At 39.0% G+C, this 23,422-nt stretch overlaps 2 protein-coding genes and 1 long non-coding RNA gene across 3 annotated transcripts in view; 1 reads left to right on the top strand and 2 right to left on the bottom strand.

Annotated features, from left to right (window-relative positions):
• Window positions 1-255: 255 nt before the first annotated feature.
• On the bottom strand, window positions 256-9,456 carry klf15 (Kruppel like factor 15). Its single transcript, XM_079478340.1, has 3 exons — window positions 9,248-9,456; window positions 6,485-7,690; window positions 256-2,566 (listed from the first exon to the last, which is right to left on the bottom strand). Exons 2-3 carry the CDS (start codon window positions 7,639-7,641, stop codon window positions 2,398-2,400), a joined length of 1,326 nt encoding a protein of 441 aa, XP_079334466.1. The 5' UTR covers window positions 7,642-7,690; window positions 9,248-9,456; the 3' UTR covers window positions 256-2,397.
• Window positions 7,852-19,709, top strand: LOC306906731. Its single transcript, XR_013787860.1, has 3 exons — window positions 7,852-8,003; window positions 17,760-17,871; window positions 17,985-19,709. It is a non-coding gene; the product is annotated as an uncharacterized lncRNA (long non-coding RNA).
• A 1,660-nt stretch (window positions 19,710-21,369) lies between these two features.
• Window positions 21,370-23,422, bottom strand: part of cpne9 (copine family member IX) — a gene marked incomplete at both ends in the record, with an annotated part of 30,154 nt that continues 28,101 nt past the window's right edge. Inside the window, 4 exons of the mRNA XM_079477453.1 lie at window positions 21,370-21,552; window positions 22,418-22,491; window positions 22,578-22,635; window positions 22,740-22,842. Of these exons, the coding sequence (XP_079333579.1) occupies window positions 21,370-21,552; window positions 22,418-22,491; window positions 22,578-22,635; window positions 22,740-22,842 (418 nt within the window). The remainder of the gene's footprint in view (window positions 21,553-22,417; window positions 22,492-22,577; window positions 22,636-22,739; window positions 22,843-23,422) is intronic.

The following is a 23,422-nucleotide window of genomic DNA, read 5'->3' as shown; positions in this document are numbered from 1 at the left end:
TTAAAAGGACAGTTCACACAAAAATAAAAAACCTTGTCATCGTTTATTCGCCCTCATATCATTTAGAACCTACATATGACTTTCAATATGTGGAGAAAAATGTCTCGGTGGTTTTGCGTCCATACAATGGAGGTCAAAGGGGTCCAATGTTATTTAGTTACCAGCATTCATGAAAATATCTTCTGTTGTGTTAAAAAGTCATACAGGTTTGGAATGACATGAAAGTGAATAAATGATAAAATAATTTTCTTTTTTGGCTGAACTATCCCTATAAGGTACTGTATGTATTTAGTTCAAACAGGCACAACCAGCAGAAAAACATCCACTTTTATAGCAAACATGTGGAGAAATGTGTTGGACACTATCCTTCATTTAAAGGGATTGGAACCCATCCTGGTCCTGTGCTGAACTGCGAGAGGACTGAATGCTTCTAAGCTCTTCCAACTTCTTAAATCTGATCCAAGATCAAGTTTCCCGACCACAACAATTACCATGTCATGATAATTATAAGCCGCAGTCAGAAACTCATAGTTCCTGTTGTATAGGAACCATATATACTGCGTTTTTATATACGTGGATGGATCTATATGTGCCTGTACAAAGAGCAAATGAAAATGAATGAATCACCTGAGGCACTTTGGGTAACTTATGAGATGTTTCTATTTCGGCTTTTGTTTTGGCAAAACAGACTGCATAAAGCCAGGGCCTCATTTATAAAACGTGCGTACGCACAGATTTTATCGTAAAGCGTGCATACTCAAAAATCCACAGCAACGTTCATATTTATAAAAACGGTCTTTGACGTGGAATAGTGCTTAGCGCCACTTCATGGTTTGAGAAGACGTATGCACTTCTGCTTGTCCAAGTGCTGTAGGTTTTTGGAAATATAGGCCATTCCTTCCGCTCGTATAGGATTTGGACATCGACAAGTGCTCTTTCATACATCAATGACATTAATTAGACATCATTAAAAGACGGAGATCTGAAACTGTTGAGCTGTGCGCAATTTCACGATCATTTGCGATTTAAAGATTCCACATCTGATGCATTTTCTGTGCGTACGTTCGTTCTAGGAATCACACGTACGCACTTCGAGAAATGACCGTAAAAAAACATTTAGGACAGTTTCTACAGAACGTTTTATAAATGAGGCACCCGATTGCATCAATGTTGAAAATCCTTACACAACACGTAATAAGACGTTTCGTTTCATATTAGCGCTAGTCATCCGTATTCCACGACTAACTACACGCATTCCTGTAGCAAACATGTGGTCAAGATGCCATATCAGCACTCAAGCTGTGTCCATGACTACAGTTCCCATGAAGAAAAATCCCCATTGAACTCCAGATGGATCCCAGACTACATTTCCCAAGCGTGAGGATTTGACCTGCATGCGTCCCCTATTTGGAAGCTTGCGGCTGAGGTCGGTTAGCACCATGCAATTCCAGTTTCTGTCAATCATGCTTGTGTCAGCAGGATGATTTGGCAGATGGTGAAGTAGTCCAGGGGGCTAAAGATTTTTCGAGGCAGGTAAGAATTGAGAGTTATTCAGTACTTGATTGAACAGGGGTGAAGATTGTGTATTGACCTAGCTTAGATCAACGGCAGCTGATATAGATCATGTATTTTTTCAGGTCATGATACAAAAAGCAAATGTGTTGCATTGCTGTTAAAAATATTGTCTAACCATAAACGTCTTGGCCCCAGCTGCAAACATCTAGATAACATGAAGGCCCAGAAGGTATCTTGCTCTTAAAAGTCTTTGATGAAATGAAAAAATAAAAAAGGAGAACAAAAATACATTAGAAATATTTCAACTAATTTCAATACTGATCCGAAAGCCAGTTCACATACAACAAATGTGCGTGTTTTGACTTCCGTTGGTTCGCTCTATGGTCTCACCGAGAGGCATTTCACAGCTTGCAAGCACACAACAGAAAGTCAACATAAAAAGCCTCTTTATGTTTGCCGATAGCTTATAATGGCACAATCCTACCAATGATCAGTAGTTCGAATGAACCCAAGTGTTTTTGTTTGTTTGTTTAGAGGAGCTAAACAATTGTTACGTTGGGAAAAAACGGCGACATCATCGCAATACAAGGAATGTTGATGATTGGCAAATGCATCAACAATTCATACCTCCAAGTACAAAAACATACTCTGAACGTTGCAAAATTTGTTCTCGATAGAAAATGTTCACGGACGCTACAAAAATACAATCTACGAAGCTCAATCTGTGAGGCCGACGAGTCAAGTAACAGTTTTGAGTACAAACTCTTCTTCAGTTCATCTGAGCCTCACTTAATAAATTATCACAGTACCACAAATGAATCCGTCTCATCTCACTCTCTCTTGTTCTATCTCTCTCTCTCCGTGGTGGGGGGTTGTGTGGGGTCAGTGTGTAGTTCGCCCTGTCCTGTTGCTTCGTGGAAAGCGATGGACTTTGATGTGTTTGGACAGGTGATCGCTGCGGGCAAATTTCTTCTCGCACACAGGACACTGGTAGGGCTTAACTCCAGAGTGAGATCGGCGGTGTCGCGACAGCTCGTCCGACCGGGAAAATCTGTAACAGGAATGCAGAGATATCAATGATTATATAGTGGCCCGGTTCAATTATGGGCTGGTTCAGTCGAGCATTAGGGAAATATTTTCTTTGGAACAACTTGTACAATGTAAATAACACCGGCTTGACTTTTGTGCCTGGCTTTTTGGTTTATGGATGTAGTTAAATATGGAGTTACAAAAATATCAATTTTAAAAATAAAAGTCCTAAATATAGATTCTTGGGCTAATTTGTCACACTTTTATCCCATTTTTTCCAGCGAAAGAAAAATAGATGCCTACTTTTTTTCTGACGAAATGTCAAATCATGTACAACATTTTTCCTCCTTGCATATATCCTGTATAACATTTAAGTGGATTGAATAGTCGATAATAAGCCACGCAGATCAGAAACACGTACATTTGTCCATTCACAATATTCGATTCTACTGCGCTTTTGAAAGATCAATCATAGCTTGTAGATCCTATTTGTGAATTCGAAGGAACGTTGCTTAAGTTACTGAGTAACGGAAAAACCATTAAAGCATGGAGAGAAAATTCTTTCACAGCCTTTGAGTCTCATAGTCTGACACGGTGAGCACGCCATGTCATTTAAACATGTCAAACAATCGTTCAGTGTCTTCACTACCCAACACCAAATGGAGCTTGGAGCACATCTAATGAGCAACTATATTTAACTCGGGGCTTAACCCGCTGCTCGAGTTCCATGTGAAGATTTACACCACATTGACAATTGCTAATGTTTTCTGTGAGCAACTATCCTGCTTAGAAAGTTAAACCAAAAACCGGAACGCATGGATGTTTTTGTTGGAAAAATATGGAAGGATTTTTTTTATTCAATTGACAGCTCTGTATGAGTCAGAAAAGTTATGCCATGCAACCCGGCACGGACCAGAGAAATGGAGACTTTCGGGAAATGTGTAATAATTACGTGTCTGTTATAAAAATAACTGTCAACTTTTCAATACCAGCGATACACACATTACGAAAAGATAACTCAGATTGCATGCACTTTTGTTTAAAATGAGAAAAGCAGGAGATCGAGAGCTGGCTCAGCCCTTAGGCCACAGTATGAAACCGTAGTATCTGTTTCTAATGTTCCAGAAACATGTGTACAGTGTTTGCAAAGCCATAAAAAAACAGTCTCTCTCCCGCTTGGTTTTTCTTACAGCGTTCCAACAAGCTAAGACAGGAAACGTATGCATTTGTTGCAACGCTATCGGTAATTTCTAAGTTTTAAGTTGGATCCAAAAATAAACCCCCTGCAGCAACAACATGACTGACTAATCTCAAACTCAAAAGAAAGAACAACACCATAAGAGCCTAAGCGCTACAGTTTAGGTGTTATGGTAAGAAAATCCACGTTTGGCGCATTAACTCAAAGTATTTGAGATTCTGAAATACCACATCAGTTAATGTGTTGGTATGCGAGTAAAGCTGGATTTCGAGTACAGTAGGTTGGGATTGGACGGTTGTGGGGTAATTGTTGCCCTCTGGGGTAGGATGGGACGTGGCGCCCGTCCTAGTTAAGACGTCAGAGCTCACAAACTGAGCTGTTCCAGCACGTTCGCGCAACCGAGTAAAACCTTCACAGATATTTGTTTCACACATCACATTGGTTATAGGCGATTGTTGCTTTTCATACAGTGTAACTACACTAAAACTCCATAAACTCGTACATTTTTTTCACCCTGCAAATCTGTGTTTTCGGTTTCAAAACCTAATGGAAAATGCAACATGAGTCACAGGAAAGCATTTGGTTCACTCTGCTACATGCACATGTTGATACTGTCAACAGTGTCAGTTGACTTACAGCATGCCGTGTTTTTCCTAAAGGTATTATCCACCATTAACCTTTTGTGTGCGGGGTAACACTGTACATACAGTAGCTGGTACGTTTCCTGGTGTTTGAACCTTTTGAGTGTCCGTGCTTGAGATTGGCGAAAGAATGCGAGCGCTACATATTTTAAGGTTGCCCAGGAATCTTGGTGCTAAGCCCATAGTGTGTTTTTCCATTCAAGCGTGTGTTAGAAAACTTCCAAACTGAGCACGAGCGAGGGTTCGCGTGTATTCGTGTCACTTGGACAATTTTATTTGCGGAGCACCAAAGGAATGCTAAAAATGCTGGCGAAGCATTGCCGTTGCCAGATTTGAGGCATTTTTCTTTTGTTGCCTTTCTCTTTTGTTGCCTTTCCTGCATCCATTTATTAACTCCATCAGACTGTAGTGCAGAAAAGACAGTCAAAAAACACAACTGCTATACAGAAGCGAGGCTTACCAAGGTCACTGATAAACAGACCTCTCAACCAATCAAGTCTTATCACATTTGACAACAGGCCTGACACTACACTGCTGACTTGCCATTTAAATAATCGGGTAATCTTGGAGAGCCAGACACGAATCTAGATGAACCAGGGGATCCTTGGATCATCTCAGATAAATTCTATGGGAATAAAGTTTAATATGGGACGACATCGTAGATGACCGAAGGCTGTTGTAATCCAAATACAAGATCCATAACATCAAACACACCCTCATTATATTTCTTTTGTATTTGCACTAGGCAGAGAACCAACACCCTACTCTGCAAAGTTCTTACAACCAAGTCAATATGATTACCAATAACTATCCTATTTACAACCATTGCAAGGTTTATCTGTCCTGTCAATCCTGACCTCACCATGAGCCCAGGTGCACTTTACACTGTATTCAGGCCCTATACAGAAAGACCCAAGCTGAACATAGACAAAAGGTAAAAATATTATGCAGTGAACAGGCCAAAGTCCGCCTCTTCAAAGACTTCATCTTATCACCAAAGATAACACACGACAAAATGTGAATGAAATTAACTCATTTCAAATGATATTCATGTAGTATCTTTTGTAATTACAAAGTCATTTGATGCAAATCCAGGATGTAGGCTGATCTTTTTCGATAGTTCAAATGCCAGGAATAACATTAACAAGCAAATCGTGATATTTAGCCGGTGTCCATACAAAAGCTGTCTGAAGTTCATTCACGGGTAGTAAACCAAGATAAAGATGTAGCCACCTTGTTTTTCACTTGAAGTGACAACTTTATACAAACACGGAGACCCTGAAAGCTTGACATTTTTAAAAGATTATTACATTGCTAAAGATCATAAAATAAAAACTATACAATTTTCAAAAATGTCAAGAACATAACAGACAACTGGAAGTGATTTTTTTATCCTATTTTGCCTGCCTCACCTGTCCAAAATCCATGTTATTGAAGGCTTACACTGCAAAAATGAATATCTTACTTAGCATTTTTGTCTTGTTTCTTGTTTTCTAGCACAAACATCTAATCTTACAATTATCTTCTTAAATCAAGATACAAATAATACGGAAAGCTGCGTAAGATATTTAGTCTTGTTTTATGAAAAAATATATAAGAATCAAGTAAATTTTGCCATAAAACAAGCAAAAAATCTGGCAATTGGGTAAGAAAAATAAACTTGAATTACTTGAGAAAAGATCAAACTAAATGTAAACTAGTCTTTATCTTTCTAACCCCATTGGCAGATTTGTTTTGCTTGTTTTAAATAAACTTACTTCCTTTTTATTTATTTTCTCATATTTTCTTTCATAAAACAAGACTAAATATCTTGGGTCACTTTCCTTGTCATGTAAATCTATCTTGATTTAAGAACTAAAATACTATGTACAGAAACTACATACAGAAAATCTACCTTTTTAGCAATTTCTGCCCTAAATTTAGAGCAATGTGTGGAATTATACTAAAGAGATGGTCAAATGTATTACAGCAAGTTGAGACTTTTATTGATAGATTGACACATGATCAATCTTGACTATATATGGAATATAAATATTAGATGAGCTTTTGATCATGTGGATTTTCTGTGGACTTGGTTATAAATTCTACCCTCAAAACTCACCTCCATCCACAGCCAGGCCAAGTGCAAGCAAACGGTTTCTCTCCCGTGTGTCTCCTCAAGTGGGCCTTCAGGTGGCTGCTCTTGGTGTACATCTTGGCACAGCCAGGAAAAGTGCACTTGTGCATTTTAATAAGATCAGCTACGGAGCTTTTCTGGAATTTGTGACCGCCGACCATGAGTCCGCCCTGTCCGTCTCCCGTTCCGTTCTCCCCAAGACCCATAGGCTTGGCAGCGATGGGAACCGGGGCGATGCGGACGAACTTTGAGGAAGTGTTGTTGAGGTTGGCTTGGGGGATCATCTGAGGAACCAGCGCAAAGGTTTGACCCTGGATGTTCACGAGGAGCTGGGTTATTTTGATGTCCGAGGCAGGTGGTGGTGTTGACGGGGCAGGTTTAGGGCTCAGTTCCTGCTTAACCTGAACGGGCTGAAGCTGTAGAATCACAGGCATGCCGGGAGTCTCCATCTCCACGACTTTTACAGATGAATCCTCCTTTCTCAGCGGACTTTGAGGATTTGTGGAGGTCGCTAGTGAGGATTGTGCACTTTTGGACTCGGAGTTGGCTGTGACTTCGTCACTTGAGACAGGCACGGTTTGGTCTAAGCTTTGGGCCCATGTTTCCGACGAATCTCCTTGGCTGTTAGCACTGTTCACCAGCCCCTCACCGGCTTCCTCCTTAAAGGCCACAACTTCCATATTCTCCTCCAAGAACTCCTCGATCTCCTCCAGCGTGGGCTGAAACAGCAGCCCTGCGTGGTCCTCCAGTTCTCCAGGGAAAACTGGAAACTCAAAGCACTCCTCTTTGGCGGTGCGGTCCCGTCGCGACTCCCACGACAGACCCATGGGAAGGACAGGAGGGAGCATGGGAGACATTGCGGTCGAGGAGATTTGGCTCAAAGTGGACTGAGAGTGGAGGAAGTCGAGAAGGCCATCTTGACTTTCTCCGCTCGAGTTGCTCCCACAACTGGAGCCAAGGACCTGAGACTCGGGGCTGGAGCAGGAACGTGGGCTGGATGAGTCACTCAGGTTGTCCTCTGAGAATGGAGATGGGAGCATATGATACACACCGTCGTCTGTCACCATATCCGAAGGGTTGTGGGTTAGCGCCAAAGTGTACGAAAAAAAAGTCTCTTCATCAAGCAGCAAGTGATCGACCATTCCTGGCTACTTCCTGTCCGAAGCGTGAATGATTCAGGTTTTTCTTAGTCTTTGAAAAAAGAAAACATAATTGAACATAATTTGGGATAAGCAACAATTGGAAATGTCACAGATCCTCTACATTTAAAGTGCATTACAGAAAATGACCGCCTATTAATGATTATCTAACTAAAGTAATCTTGAGATCAGATTCCTCCTAAAGTGTTTAATGATGCTGAATACAACTGTGGCTCTCTTCTTGCCAACAAGAGTTTGGTGCTAAGTTTTAGAAGGCGGCCCTGCAGCAAACCATTAGGCAAACAACTACCTCTGCCTGACGCTGGGAACAATTTACTCTAATGGCTGCATACGTCAAAAGTACAGTAAGGATGTCTTTCTAAACTCCAATTTAAACAAGATAGCGTTGTGAGCTCAAAACAAGTCTCGGAATACTGTGTGTGATCGGAAACAGATGGTAAATGGAAAGCAAGACTCCAGCCAAAAAAGCTCATGAAGTGACTCTCTGTTAAATCAATATACTATGATCGGTAACTTAGGGTTTTAGCCTTTTTGAAAAGTTTAAATGCCGCATTAAATATAAATGGTTTTGTCTCCGGTTTGGTGGAAAAAACCCAACTCGAAACATTCAAAAACTAACATTGTTTGTTTAAATGAATAAAAAAACACTAAAAGGCATTAAGACATTTTTTGCATAACTACAGTGACCCATACAAAAACAGAGCTTTTACATAAACTTATTTAATAAGAAATGGAAATAACTGTATGCGAAAATATCGAAACAAACCTATGCTATTGTAATTCATTGAGTATTGACATATGAAAAGAGAGGTGCTGAAACTATTCATTGACTCATTTTAAATGACTCGTTCGAATCAAAGTCAATATTTGCAAGACTTCTTCAACACACTTTGTGTGAATCTCTGTGTATATCTAAAACGAGTTTGCATTACATCCTTGAGATATAAACTTGAGGTCTAAGTCTACAGTCTAGATCTCTCATTGGACGGTCCGATGTAATGGTTTATGAATCAGTATTGAAATGTTGATCCGCTTTTGATCTTTGATCGCCGAGTTGACTTTAGCGCCCCCTGTCTGCTGCCGAATGACCGACAATAACCCTGACTTGAGTGTCAACACCAGCATGTGTCCACTGGAAACTCAGGAGACGTGTTCGTCAAACCACGAGACCCTTCAAATATCACTTTCAACCTGCCGTTTAACATCAGGAAAAAAAAGCGCGACTTCACAAGTTAACAAATAAACGCAACAACTTAGAAAGACAAAGTCATCCGAGCTTTTATGATTGTTAATGCTTTTGAGTAACGTGTGAAATATACTCACCAGAACTTCCGTTTTTAAAACGTAAAACACGCAACGACGCTTCTCTACAACGTGAGTTTAGTGACACTTTCAATCGTCCGCTTATTTTGGCACGTTTGGCTAGAAATGACATCATCCACGCATATCTTAAATCGTTATAAAATATACCTACGTCCATGCCAAAAATGCATATTTTAAAAACTACGCTTTGCATGAACTGCCCCGGTTGCACGCAAAACTCCTCGCGCTTTAAAGTGCTAAAGCATTGAAACGCATGCAAACTCACCCCTTTAAATGACTCGCATTAATCCTCGATCTTCACACCTCTAATACGATCCGTTTCTCTTGTCTGTCTAAATGCGTCCTTGAGACAGCACAGCTCTCATGGTAGATCATGCTCTCTGGAGTCTCTGCGGTGTTACGCTGCTGTCACACGATCGCAGTCTTGTGGGCTATAAAAGAGTAGATGTGCAGAAGGCAGCTGAAGGCTCGTCTGCTCGACACGCTCGGATTGGTGGAGCTGTAGACGAAGGCAGTGCTCTTCTGTCGTCATTGAACCTGCAGCCAGAACAACTACAGGATAACTTTTGTCAACAGACTCACTGGACGAGCTTTGACTTCCATGCTGAAGAAAAACGAATGGTTTCCATTACAAATACCAACTAAATTCGTGTTTGTGTGTTTTGAGTCTTATTCCAGGATGATTGAATGTTCTCTTGGTCACACATCACATCGCACAAGCCGACACATGACCGGACAGTTTCGATACAATCATAAGCACTCATTCATTTAGTTGTGATACTTTGTAACGTTTTATTCGGCAGTTTTGTCTGACATCCTTGTATCTGGAAAAATGATCTTATAAAGTGCATCTGACTCAAAGTTAGATGAATGATGTCGAATCTGATCTTTTATGTTCACTGGCAGCTTCTCTTTACTACGAACGGATAAAACACCCAAAACTAAAGAGTTGAACGTGGAATTAAATGACAAACGACTAATTTAATGCCATAACGCGTATGTCAAGCACCAAAAAGAATTTCTTATCGGTTTAACATTCAACCATAACTTGAAGGTACGGGAGGAGAGACAGACTTTGAGACCAAAGCTCAATAAGCTAGAAAATAAATAGGCGCTATCAATTAAAGTGATGTAAAAATAGGAGACGGTAGTCACGTTGTAAGGTTTAAAACAAGTGAACATGTGGATTTCATTATTTGACAGAATATACAAACAGGAAAATAGAAAAAAAATACATTGTTTGTGTATTATTATATTTAATGTGTAGGATTATAGGTATCAACTTTATTAATATGTACTGTATACAGGAGAGGCATCTTGGCAACTGCTCACACACTAGGTGTTGTTGTTTTCCACTTGCAGCACGATGAAGTCACACAGTGTATTTTTAGTTGGAGGATCAGACCAGTCTAAGCTAATATAATGCTTACTGAATGAACATTTGCTTGGTTTTTACAGGAATATGGTTTACCTGAAGGTCTAAATTCTCTGGAGGAAATGTTTTTAAACTTGTAGTGTGGTAAAGGGGGGAAGTCATGGTGCCAGTGGGCGATCGGGTAAACACTGCTCTTGAAAAGGGGTAACCCATGTCTACTTAGGACAATGGATTAAGGAGGATCTATTGAAAGACATGCAACATAACTATGTCTTGAGAGGTGTATAGAGACCTTACATAATGATGCTTTATGAATTTATGACCTACATGATCTACATAGGCCTACCGCGGGTCCCCCGTGTGGAATTGGCCATGTTGTTTCTAAAGTAGCCCTAAATGGACAAACCACTCTACAGATTGTTTCGTAAATGCGTTACGTCCTTCGGCAAAGAAGTGAAAATGTAACGTCTTTGTCCTGTGTCAGCCACCGTAGTACTTCGAAAGGGAGGGGCGAGCGGTGGAGTGAGTCGTTGGTAATACGTAACCTCACGGCTAGATGGCGCTGAATCTTATATATATATTTAAAACTCACAAAACTGTGTATAAAGATTACAAAATATTTATCTTTCTATAACATACCATGTTAGATTAAAATTCAATCCCCAAGTTTAGCTTTGTGACAAGAATACATGCACGTGTAAAACAGTGCGGGGAATTTTTTGCTGCACTATTTAACCAGATAGGACAATTGAATGTAATGTGACAAAGGTCCAGTCATCAAACAGAACTTTTTACACTATAACTTCCACTAAGACCACAATACGTATTACGTAACATGTTTTCTGCTAATGCTGCTAATGCTGAACTTCCTCTCGTTTACTATGTGTTTTAAGCCGCTAAGTGTGCCTCCGTGTGTCTGATTTAGAGGATTACCGTACAGCCTTTCACCCACTTCCAATGACAGCAGAGCAGAATGTGTCAGTATATCCTGGAGACAGATATACTTTCAGTAATAAACAAATCCACATGCTGTTATTTTTGTGAAAAGGAAAATCTTTTGATTCATCATTCAGCTTTTATCCACACAACTGCAGTGTATCCCAACTCAGTCCTTTGGTCCAAGCGGACAGGGTTCGATTCAAGGGCCCCGCGATCAGTCCTCCCACAATGCTGTGCGCTTCTTCGAAATTCTGTGTTTATAAACATTAATTTGTACAGTAACAAATAATAGAGATATAAAGGGCTACGGCTTTCGCCACAGTTCACTGTAGGCCTCTCTTACTCTCTCCCGGGAGAGATTAAAACTGTCTTCCTTTTCTCGGTATGTTTACCCCCAAAAAAACACACACACCCTGAGTTCAAGGGGCACGCGTACTCTGATTGTCCTCAGGGTCATTTTTGCTCACAGTATGGTCAACAAGTATAGGCTTAGACTGAATGGAAACTGCTGTTTTCCCTCTCTGGTCAAGGTTCAAAGCACGGATTCGCAGGGGGTCCGTGTTGTTTTCGTCTCAGAGAGAAGCATAACAATCACTGTAGACATATGATATTTATTATGATCGTACTGTAAATCTACGTTCATTAACAAAATAAACATTGCTGATGACATAAATGTATATTTTAAGACCGTTAGGTATTTATTAATAGGATTAACTTGAATATTAAATATATTTAAAAATGCATAAAGATATTAATTCGATTTTTTGAATTTGTATTGACATTTGAGTACAATTGGCTTTTTCTTAAAAAAAAATCATTTCATTATTTATTTAGATTTTGTTTGTTTTATGTTGCATAATGTTGTTGTTATTATTGTATGTTTTTGATATCAATTTATAATCATCATCATTATTGTTTTAATAATAACAATAGTGAAACGCACTATAGAAATTAAACTGAATTAAATATTTGAAAAAACAGCAGCAACAGAAACCATTATGAAAGATCGTGTTTGGTCTATGAACACAATGTCGGCAGATAAAGGTTTATTTGCTCACAAGCACTGTCAACAGAACATCGGCATGTCAATCCACCTATGGAAACCTTTGAACTGTCAACCTGTCATCTTTTCAAGCCTCTTTTATGTCAGATGTGCCATATGAACAACAAAAACAAGCTAAACATTGCTATCTCTAACACCTGACACAGTTGTTACATCTACTGACAGACACATTTCTATCCTTATGAAATTGCTCATATTTTTATCACTGTTGTCAATTGTCCATAAATAGTCAAGTGTAATTACCAATTTGCTGGGTGGCACCGGGAGTCAACAGGGTGCTTATTATGTAAATGTCAGCAGTAGGGTGTCTTTATGAATGAAGGTAATTTCAGGTTGTTGAATTCTGGGTGGAAAAAAAGTATTTAAGTTCTTTACATACCTATAAATACTCACAACCTAGACATGTTTATTTCCTCCCCTATAGTGGCATCCACTGTACTGCAGGTTAAGAGAATTTTAAGTGTCAAGACAGACGTGCTTGAAATGCTGAATGAGAAAGAAGAATTCAGAATGAATAAAAAGGCAACATAACATCGATTTATATCGATAAAGTACACTGTAAAACGTCGCTGTAATTTCCCAGCAGGTTTTCCAGTAATTTACTGTAGATTTAATGTATAACTTTGTTTTAAGTATAAACTTACGGTTTACACATTTTTCTTTCGTAAACACGACTAAATATCTTGGGTCACTTTTGTTGTTATGAAACTGTATCGTAATTACAAAAATGTTTTCAATCATTTTACAGAAGACAAGAGAAAAATGTTTAGTAAGAATGTCATTTTTTGCAGTGTTGCTGTGCTAATGCCAGTCTCTTGTTGCTCATTTTGAATCTCAAAAGTGTTTTAATTTTGATTAAAGTAATTGAAAACAGTACTAATTGGAACGTCTATTAAGTAGTAATGACATCTACAGTAAGTTACCGGCAAACCTGCTGCAGCAAAGGTTTACAGTGTACTCCTGTAACATACAGTACCTGGATTATAAGGGAATGCAAGTAAAAAAGTATAGCTTAAATGCACAGAAAGGCCTATTGGGAAGAAACGTTTCCAAAATGCCCCTAAAAAGTCTACAACATGTAAATTCCAAGCTTAGATGATGAAGCTTCAGCAGGGTTCGTAGAGACTGCAAGTTGAAGGGGACGCCCTTAGCAAGAGGCCTCTGGAAACACACAGCCAGGGTGGACTAGTGATCTAACCTGTTTTCATATCAGCATGCTAATGAAACCGGGGGGAAGCTCACCTCATGTTACTGAGCTCTACAGCTGAATATTTTAATATTCATTTCAGACGTCCTGTTGTTAGATGCTTAATAATTTCACCTTGTCCTGACTCACACTGGGTGTAGTGATTGGTTAAGATGCTCTTGAAGTAAATGTGAATTCAATTCATTCCCCATCACACAGACTACACAGAGCATACAGAACGTCACACATGGCTATCCTGTGCTACAGTCTTATGCAAACCTTTCTAATTTTGCACATCAAACAAGTGTATGCTATCACTGCCAACCTTGTAAGACCTAAGCTTGTCCTTTTCAAGAAATGAGAAAAACACTGTATTTTTAAACAAGTAAACATGATGTGTTGTCAAAATTGACATTGTGGCTTTTTATATTGTATCGTCAGGAACAACATTGTATATTATAAGCAAAATAAAACTTAAGAGCTATGAAGCGGATGTGGCGCGTATGTGTTCTGTCCATCAGAACGACCTCGTCTGAGACAGTAAAAGCATTGCATTATATTTTCATTAACTTACAAGTTATGAAGCTCATTGGCTAAGACACTCTTTAATTTGCCAAATCTTGTGTTATAAAAGCTAAAGTTTTATGCAGGGGCTATTTTAAGATGGTATTGGCTATATCGCAAGACTAAGACATTCTTCTTCACAAACACATTTTTAAAGAGTGTTTGTTGCTTTAAGAAAACAATGGACATGTTCAAACAACTAGTTCTTTTGTTAACGTTTGCGTTCCAAACTAAAGGAGACGGCCCAAAGTGAATTCACTTCATTCACAATAGACCACTTTCCAATATGTAAACACTGGCGGTTTCAGTTTTATAAATCTCACATAAATAACTGAAGTTCAACATTCGAACAAAAGATTTTCTGTTAGATGGATTTTCTTCTGGACCGGCGTCAGATCGCCGTTGTTTACGTTTTCCGAGGTTGTCTATAGAGGTGGTGGGGTGTTACTGACAGTTAGTGAGTCTAGTCATATCCTCCTTTTGATCCTTTCATGGTTAAATGTTTCATGCCGACGTAAATAGTGAACATTATTAATGATTCGTAAAGCAAAATAAATTCGGACGAAACATGGAGATAAGTTTCATTTGCAATAAAAGGCTGAACTGTTTATTTAAAGAAATGCACAGCTTTGTTCAACGAGTTCTCGAAGACCCGCTGAAACCGGAAGTTAGGGCCGGACATTAAATGTTCGTATCGGCAGAGATAGCTTATATCTTCTAATATGTTGGGTTACACTATTGAATAAGTTGAAGGAGTTATATTAAAGATCAACCAAGACAGCACATGTAGTCAAATATTTATCACAAACCAGCACTATTTGATGCTTAAGGTGCCAAAACAACAACAATTTGTTGAGATAAAGATGATTTGTTTTCACCCGAGTATTTATAAATGTGACAGAAGCACCACTAACTCCACAGACCTTCTTGGTGTGTTTGTGTCTCCTCTGACGTTAAACAACATCTTCAAACAAACGGTTGCATAAAAGCAGTTGGAGATGAGGTAAGTGGAAACATGCAGGCAATCTATCGCCGTTTTCACTAACAGGGAACACACTTCACCAGAAGCTAAGTACACACATGTCTCCCTCAGAGCCTCTGTTGATATTTGTCCAGTTTCTCTGAGCTAAGTCTACGTCTGACCTACTACTACATTCTGACAAAACACTTTTTGTTCGAGTCTCCTTAAAAGCCTTTATAAAACGTTCCATTTTCAACACATTCGCCTTATTTCTTTCCGCTCCCTCGTAAAATTAGGCGAAGCGTCACGGCTCTGAATGACGGTGTCCTGCTGTTACTTTTCCAGGGAAAATAAATAAGTTTACAATATATAAACGCCCGAAAGCCATCAGCACGCGGGAAACTCTGCGGCGTGTTTAATCAATCTCACCGGAGATGTTACCAGGCGTAATGAAACTTCAATCCACAAACCACTTTTATTTCTGAATCTGGGACTGAATTAACCAACTTGATGTTTGTATTTAGCGTGACTTCATTGTAAAGTGTTCCTGTTTTTTTTACTGACGTTCTCTGATCGTTGTTGCTCTGTGTTTTCCTCAAAGCCGTTGGTTTTGTTACCGGTAATGGGAAACAGGTCATGGTGGAAAACCACTAGTTTGATCCTCATTGATAAAAAACACAATATTTCTTCCGTGTTTGCTTCCTCCTTTGGGCTCGGGAGACAATGTTCCTCAGGAGCACAGGCGCCTCCTGCGTTACGAGGGGTCGTTTAACAAGACTTCATGTTTATGAGCGTGATCCGGTGCCCTCAAAACATGGGATATCACCTTCTGCGCACCCTACGTGTGCCAAAGGCTGCTACACAAACATGTCTGTGTGAACTCTACGATGAAAAAAAACAACATCCTCCTCTCCATCCATGAGTATACTGGAAAATAAGGGTAAACCTTCCACCGGTTTTTGAACCTAAATCATAAATGTAAATATGAACTTGACAGGGAACATACCTGGTAAAGTTTAACCAATTAAACAAGTTTGTCTGCAGTTTGATTATTGGGGGTCCAGGGGTCCCTTAACCAACAGCTCAGAAATCCCGGCTGTAAAGATATATCTTTTCAGTTCTCTAATGGGATTTCAATAAAGCGTTTTACCAACAAGGTAATATATACTGTAAATGTAAATATGTAGCTAACAAGCTCTGATCTTTTTAACCCCTTGTTCAATCATTTTGCTCTATTCTACAGTTTTGATTATTTTGATTACTATTTCAAAAGTTTTGATTTCTGAAGTAATAACTCATTGCACTTACTCTCAAAGAATAATTTTTTTCCAATATCTTGAATCTTCTTTTTATATTTGACTAAACCGCTGGTGATAAGAGTCCAGACATCAGATAAATAAAGCAATCTCTTAGAAATAAAGGTGCTTCGCAGCGAAGCTATATGCTTCCACAAAGAACCGTTTTGTCAAAGGTTCTTTAAATTCTCATTCTCATTCTTACCTTTATATACCTTTTAAACCTTTTTTGCCACAAAGAACCTTCTGTGAGAGAAAAAATAATGAATTACGGATGTGACCCAAAACGATGCACGATTCTTGAAAGATAAAGGATTCATGTGAATTCATGTATTGACATCTGACCTATCACTATGGCGAGAACCTTTGGTGTCAAACTCAAACTATGAGTGTATGGTGTAAATCTTAAGGTTGACATTTTAATGGACTTGCCCACATGACATTATAAACTAAATGTATGAAAAGAAATATATCCCACCCCAGAAAAACAACAGGGAGGCTTAAGCAGAGTTATTCAGCTTTTGTAATTGATTTGCTGACCACACTCTGCTCACGCTGAGTATTTAATAACCTTTTTATAGCAGTGTGTGGATGAGGACCTGCGTCCCTGAGGATTCTCCTGTGCCTTTGGGGTTTGCGTAAGCTGTTCCTCGACAGTTCTACGCTCTAATGAGAAACACTCACTTCTCCGATGCTTTCATCGCTGCTTCTTCGCACTCTCTCTAAATGTCTTCTGCGGCGGATGATCAATCTCCTGTGTTCACCACTGCTACTCGGGGTACGATCATTACCTAACAGCTCTTGCTTGAGACGAAAAGTTATCTTATCTGGAGGAAATAGAAGCAATACATTTGAGATAACAGCTCACGTTGTAAAGATACAGCTATTGCTTTGAATGCATACGGTACATAGACGAGAAAAATGACTGCAGGACAAAATGATCTTTATAAAGTGATGAATTGATGTTATGGTTCTCCCACATCACTATAGGCTTGATAAGGCATTGCAAGGTTGTAGATGGAGTGTTCTTGGTGGGTGCTATTAGACCCAACTCAAATGAGCCAACCTCAAATCTGTAAATCGTAATATATATTTTATAAATGTATAATAAATGTGATTTTTAAGGATAACTATGATTAAAAGCAATATTGGTGCTATTTGTATTACCACTAGAGGACAGTAACTGAACAAAAGTTTTCCTTAGCAAGTATAGCAATCTCTCCCTCTCCCTCTCCCTCTCCCTCTCCCTCTCCCTCTCCCTCTCTCTCTCTCTCTCCTCTCTCCCCCTCTCTCCCCCTGTCTCTCCCCCTCTCTCTCTCCCCCCCCCCCTCTTTCTCTCCCCCCCTCTCTCTTATCTCTCTCCCCCCCTCTCTCTTCTCTCTCTCCATCTGCAGGGTACATTAAACAATCGGAGTCAGGCCAACATGTTGCCAGGCAAACTGTTCACCAGACGCTAAAACAAAAGATCAACAGTTGTGAATTAATTGACAATCTGTCAATCATACGGTACACACTGCATCACACATTAGAAAATTGTTATAATAATAGGTGAGTGAATAATACAGAAATGTAATTGTTTTTGAGAAATTGTAATCTCTTTAAATGTCCTTCTCTCATAGGCTTTAGGGTGAAATATGCATAAACAAAGCAGACACTGAGGACAGACGGCAGAAGGTTCTAGAGATCTCCAGCGGATGTCAAGAGACCCTCGAGTGTCACACACAATCAACACTTCACACTGATCAACACTGGAGACTCCTTACAGAGTTATTCATCATTTAAATAGTGACATGCTCCATTTCCCAAAGGGACCACCACGTAGTTTGCAACACTATATTCATATGCCGTTTTGTCGTTCAGGACTGTTTAGGTAAATTGATCAGTATTCATATGCAAAATTCTCAAAGATTGCATACCGTTTTCACACAAAACTACAAAGAATAGAGAACCGAAATAGAACAGAAATGAGAGTATAGAATATTTCAGCACATAAATTGCTCACCACAAGATGCCAGTCAAGAGCCAAAAACCTTCTGTATAGTTTCAAATACGGACTTTCTTCAAACTGAACACAGACTTCATTAACTGAGGATTTCTCTTTGTTCTGTTTATTGTCACCTTTTCATCAAGTGTTCAGGTCTGAACACACATTTGACAACAATTCAGGTACACAAACAAAAATGATTGGTCCATTCGAAGGAATGTCGCAGGGTTAAAAGAACTGTCTGTGAACAGCATCTGTGATATCCTGAAAATAATTTCAACTCATCCCTCTATATGTTAAAATAAATACTACAACAAAGTTGTTTTTACATTCCCAAAAATGCACTTTCAACCGAAGTGTATGCGCAAGGTTCATCTTCCATTATTGTCTTTTTTAATGAGGCTATTGGCTATGTGTGTTAAATGTTGCTACAATTTCGACTTCCATCCACGTTCAATGGCTTCTCCCATCAGACTACTATTCAGTTAATATGTTAAGATGAGTCAAAATGATGTTCTGGTAATATCAAAAGCATAACACAGATACCGTCAGTTGCAGAGATTCACATTCCTTAACTGTCCTGCAAGGGTTCATAACCATTACAAAATCTCCACCATTCATCCATCCACCCTTAAGATAAGCATGCTACACTCATCAGAAGTCGACACAAGACATTCATGCTTTATTAAAAACACGACAAGGAGATATAAAATGCTCTGCCTTAAATACTGTATATTGTTACACAAACTTGGCAGGAATGTTTGACGTTATAGCACTTTGGCACAAGCAGCTGTATTTACTATAGCTGTCTTAACTATGAAACAAACATTTAAATCTACAGTATAGCAACACTTTTAATAGTTTATATCTAAATATATAAATAAATATGGTGAACGGCAGTTATCATGAACACACCGACAAGGGTTGTAAACAATACATTGATAAATTGTGGTGATATGTAATAACGCATGTAAAATGTTATTGCGCTATATATTATATACAGCTAAATTCCCCAAAGAAAAGCAAAAGGTGGAATGTTCCAATCTCACCAAACGTTCATTGAGTCTTCAATCCTCTTTGGAAACGGAAATTGAAACATGGCAACTCGGGCGGATTTCACCCCAAATCAAAAGGCAAAACGTTATTTTGCATTGTGACACTTTTGCGATGACACTTTCTCAAGTTTATACTTGAGTCGTCGTCTACGGTAATAGAAATAAATGTTTTTTCTGTAATGTGATCTATTATCTGTAAAGTGCAATTGAAAGTAAACATGGTAGCTTTTGCACTAAATATGTTTATTGCTTATTTTACTGGATAAAATGATGTTGGAGTTTTATTAAAAAAAACGTTGCAATGCAACAAAACAACTTTTTTAAATTAAGAAATCTCCTTTTTTATTTTGGGGCGATTACGACCTGGACGGTTTCAATTTTGAGACTCACCTTTCTCCTCTATCAGTCCTTGCAGCTTTAAAAGAATCTCTCTCTCTCTCTGTCGTTCAGATGATCACCTGATTTGTCTTTGTCATGGCATCCATCTACCTGCTTCCTGTGCCCATTAACCTCTCCTGATTATACTCCAGATATTTCTTCTCTCAATCTTCCTCTCTCTGGTTGAATTGCCCTGATTGGCACCTCAGTTTTCAGCAGGTAATTAGCCGTATCCACATTTGGTGTGCGGAAGGCTCCGTGCGCCTGGGTGTTCCCGCACGGGCATCTGTTTTCCTGGCAGACGAAGCTACTTATCAGCTCCTTTCAATACTGAGCGCAAATTGGAAAATATTGACACACTCAAAAGCATGTGCCCGTGCCTCGAATTCAGGCGGTGGGAATGGCAAAATTATCCTGGCCTAGGAATCCACGAGGAATGCGAGGATGTCATGCATGATGAAAGTTAAACCGGCCCGCATGGGTTTGGGTATTGCAGCGTATGGCACAGTCTGTACTCAGTTTCTCTCAAGACCTGGGTGAATCTCATGGAGAAATGTCCTGGTTGTATTTCATCCCGAAATCAAAAGGAAAAAGTGAGGATTCATATTTTTGCACTAGAAGTATTTGGATTTTTGCTTTACCGTTACTTTCATGACATTTAAAAGGATAGTTTGGCCAAAAATTGACATTTCTATTGTAATTTCCTCATGTCCTTTCATAACCGTTTCTTTTATGGAAAAAAGCTACTAAAGAGATACTTCTTTTGATACTTCTCCAGCCACGACTGCCCCTAGTCTTAACCAGTTTTAAGACTAAAACCAGTCTTAAGAGTCAATTTTTCAATAATGAGATTTTGACATAATCCGAAAGCCGACATAATCCGACATTGATGTGTGATTTATGATAGGACAATATTTGTCCGGTTACAGCGATTTGAAAATGTAGAATCTAAGGGTGCCCAAAAAACGAAATATTGAGAAAATTAAGTCCTTAGCAGAGAATATTACTCACAAAAATAAAGTTTTTATATATTTACGGTAGAAGATTTTGAAAAGAAAATATCCTAATGATTTCTGGCATAAAAGAAAAATCGATCATTTTTGTAAAAAACGTTGTAAACAAACATTATTGGTCCCTATTGACTTCCATTGTATGAACACAAAACCACCGACACTTGAGATTGCTCAAAATATCTTCTTTTGTGTTCCAAAGTCAAATACAGGTATTGAATGACACGTCGGTGAATAAATAATTTTTGGTGTTTCTTTCCTATTATTGTAATATGTTTGCCATACCGTTGTGAGAATTGGGGGGGTGCTTTATTATTTTCATTTGATTTTGGGTTGAAACATTCTTGACAGTTTTTGTGAGATTGACCCTCCTGACTCTCCATTCGATGCAAGCACAAACTGTTACTGATGATGAAGCATAACACCACACGTTATAACAACACTTTCCTGATTTCAGTTGATTATTGTCTGACTACGTAATGTGCTACCGCTAACTGATGCAGAAAGGAAAAATGCATTCCTTGTGACAGATATGCAGCTATGCTTGAGAGAGTGTGAAGAAAGTACTGATCTAGGATCAGAGGTGGGCATTTATCAGTGGCGTTGGAGAGGGTGAGAGGGCCGGTCTGGGTTCGATGCCTCTGCTCTTCATGAATGACAGCAGCTGGTCGGGTATCTCAGCCAGTACATCCTTGGCCAGTCTCGCCATGCTGAGCACCTGGTTCCCCGATCGGTCGATGTAGTCCCTGAACGGCACAAACTGAATCGGAGACACAGAAAACAAAGGAAACGGCGCATCAGAAAAACTTTCATCGTGCCCAGCGAAGGACGATGTTGTGATAAGGCTGAAAATATTTTGCCACTGTTATGAAATCAAAGCTCAGGCTTCCGCTGGCCATGATGGTCTAGATTATTTATGAATTTATTGATAAGGATTTCACAGAAAAATGCAACCTTTCCACCCTAAATCAGAACCGAAGCATTAGGTAACACAGTGTTTATTTCTTAATCAAGTTTGCTGTCATAGTAAACAAATAAACACACACAACCGAGGTCGAAGTTTTGGGCTTTTGATCAAATACATTTTGAAAATGTTGTATTCATGTTGCATAGTTGAGCTTGGAGTGTAAATTGAAGTTCAGCTTTGTGAAATTTTTAAGAGGGTTGCCAAAAATTGTGACAAGATCCGGGAGAATGTTTACAAAATATTACTAGAATAGAGGATCATTTAAACACTGTTAAAACTGTATATTAATGTATGCTTTATCTCTTGTAAGCTTCTTGTTTTTCTATTCAGTGATATAATGTTTTTCCAAATCATTTTATCCAATATGTTCAATGGTTTCATCTAATCTGTAGGGGGCATTACATGTAAATATTGTACAAATATAAGCCCCCCGATTTATGTAAATAAGGGAAACAGTATGGTTTGTAAACTAAATATCCTTTACACATAATACAGTATATGGCTCCATTAATACGTTTAAATGTACTTTGTGGCATTTTGAATCATTAAGACATATACCATCATCTATACCCTGCATTTGGTTCACCCTTTGTGTACACCTGAACCTCTTTGAAACCTCAAAAAGCCCATAATTACCACAACATTATTAAGACCATACCTGGACAATGTCTCTCTCAGCAACACGTCCCCTGGAGGACACCCTGACCTCATCTCCATCCAACTCTTCCATAGCTGTTACATAAACAGAAAATAGTTACATAACCTGATGTTTTACCATCTTTGTTCTGAGCGTCAAAAAATCAAGTCTATAATCTCACCATCGAATTCAGCAGGACCAACCCCCACAATGATGATGGACATAGGCAGAGACGCCGCCTGTAAACAGAGAGTTTATAAGCAAAAATGTGATTGCGGTGTTCTGAATAAAAATATTAGTTTGGGCACAAAATCAAAAGACTCAACAAGCAGAACGGACTCACGGTAACCACAGCCTCTCGGGTCTGTACCATGTCGGAAATGACCCCATCTGTGATGATCAGCAATACAAAGTACTGCGAGCCGTCCGTCACCTCCGCAGCGCACCTGAACATTTACAACATTTAGAATATACTCTTAGATTTAAAGAAACAAAAAAATCACAGAATCATTGGATCTCGAGTGCGCAGTTAGTTATAGATCGTGACATCGCAGATTTGAATATGCGCATATGCAAATCATACAAATGAGATTTGAGAAGGACTGAATCCAGAAAGATTTTCACTGAATAATGACTTTGAATAATATATCTGAATAATACATGATGGTCTATCCCTCACACAACGCTATCGATGACTTATATAATAATATAGCGCATGAGTCATATGGACAACTTTTATGGAGTTTTACAGCCCCCGGTACCCTTTTACATTCATTGTTTGGAAAATAGCAATGTTCTGTTAAACTTCTCGTGCTGCATCAAAGACAGAAAATAACAAGGCGAGTAAGTCATTCTCATTTACGGTGGAACTATCCTTTTAAAAGCTTCTGAAGTGCTAAAGCAAAATGATTTGTGGGAAAATCATTCAGGATCACTAATTGGAGTAAAACTTGATGACAAAACTGAGAACAATGTGAGAGGTGCTCGCCTGCGCATAAGACGCCTCCAGATGCTACGTGAGGTGTG

The sequence above is a fragment of the Barbatula barbatula genome, assembly GCF_947034865.1.
Source record: "Barbatula barbatula genome assembly, chromosome: 17".
NCBI classification, from domain to species: Eukaryota; Metazoa; Chordata; class Actinopteri; order Cypriniformes; family Nemacheilidae; genus Barbatula; species Barbatula barbatula.
The sequence above is the reverse complement of the archived record's forward strand: the minus strand, read 5'-3'. Positions and strand labels throughout refer to the sequence as shown.

Bases quoted from the DNA above. Each gene is read 5' to 3' on its own strand.
- klf15 (XM_079478340.1), bottom strand. From the start codon at position 7,641: ATGGTCGATCACTTGCTGCTTGATGAAGAGACTTTTTTTTCGTACACT. The intron at 2,567-6,484 runs GTGAGTTTTGAG...TTCCTGTTACAG, and splicing joins TGGCCTGGCTGTGGATGGAG to ATTTTCCCGGTCGGACGAGC.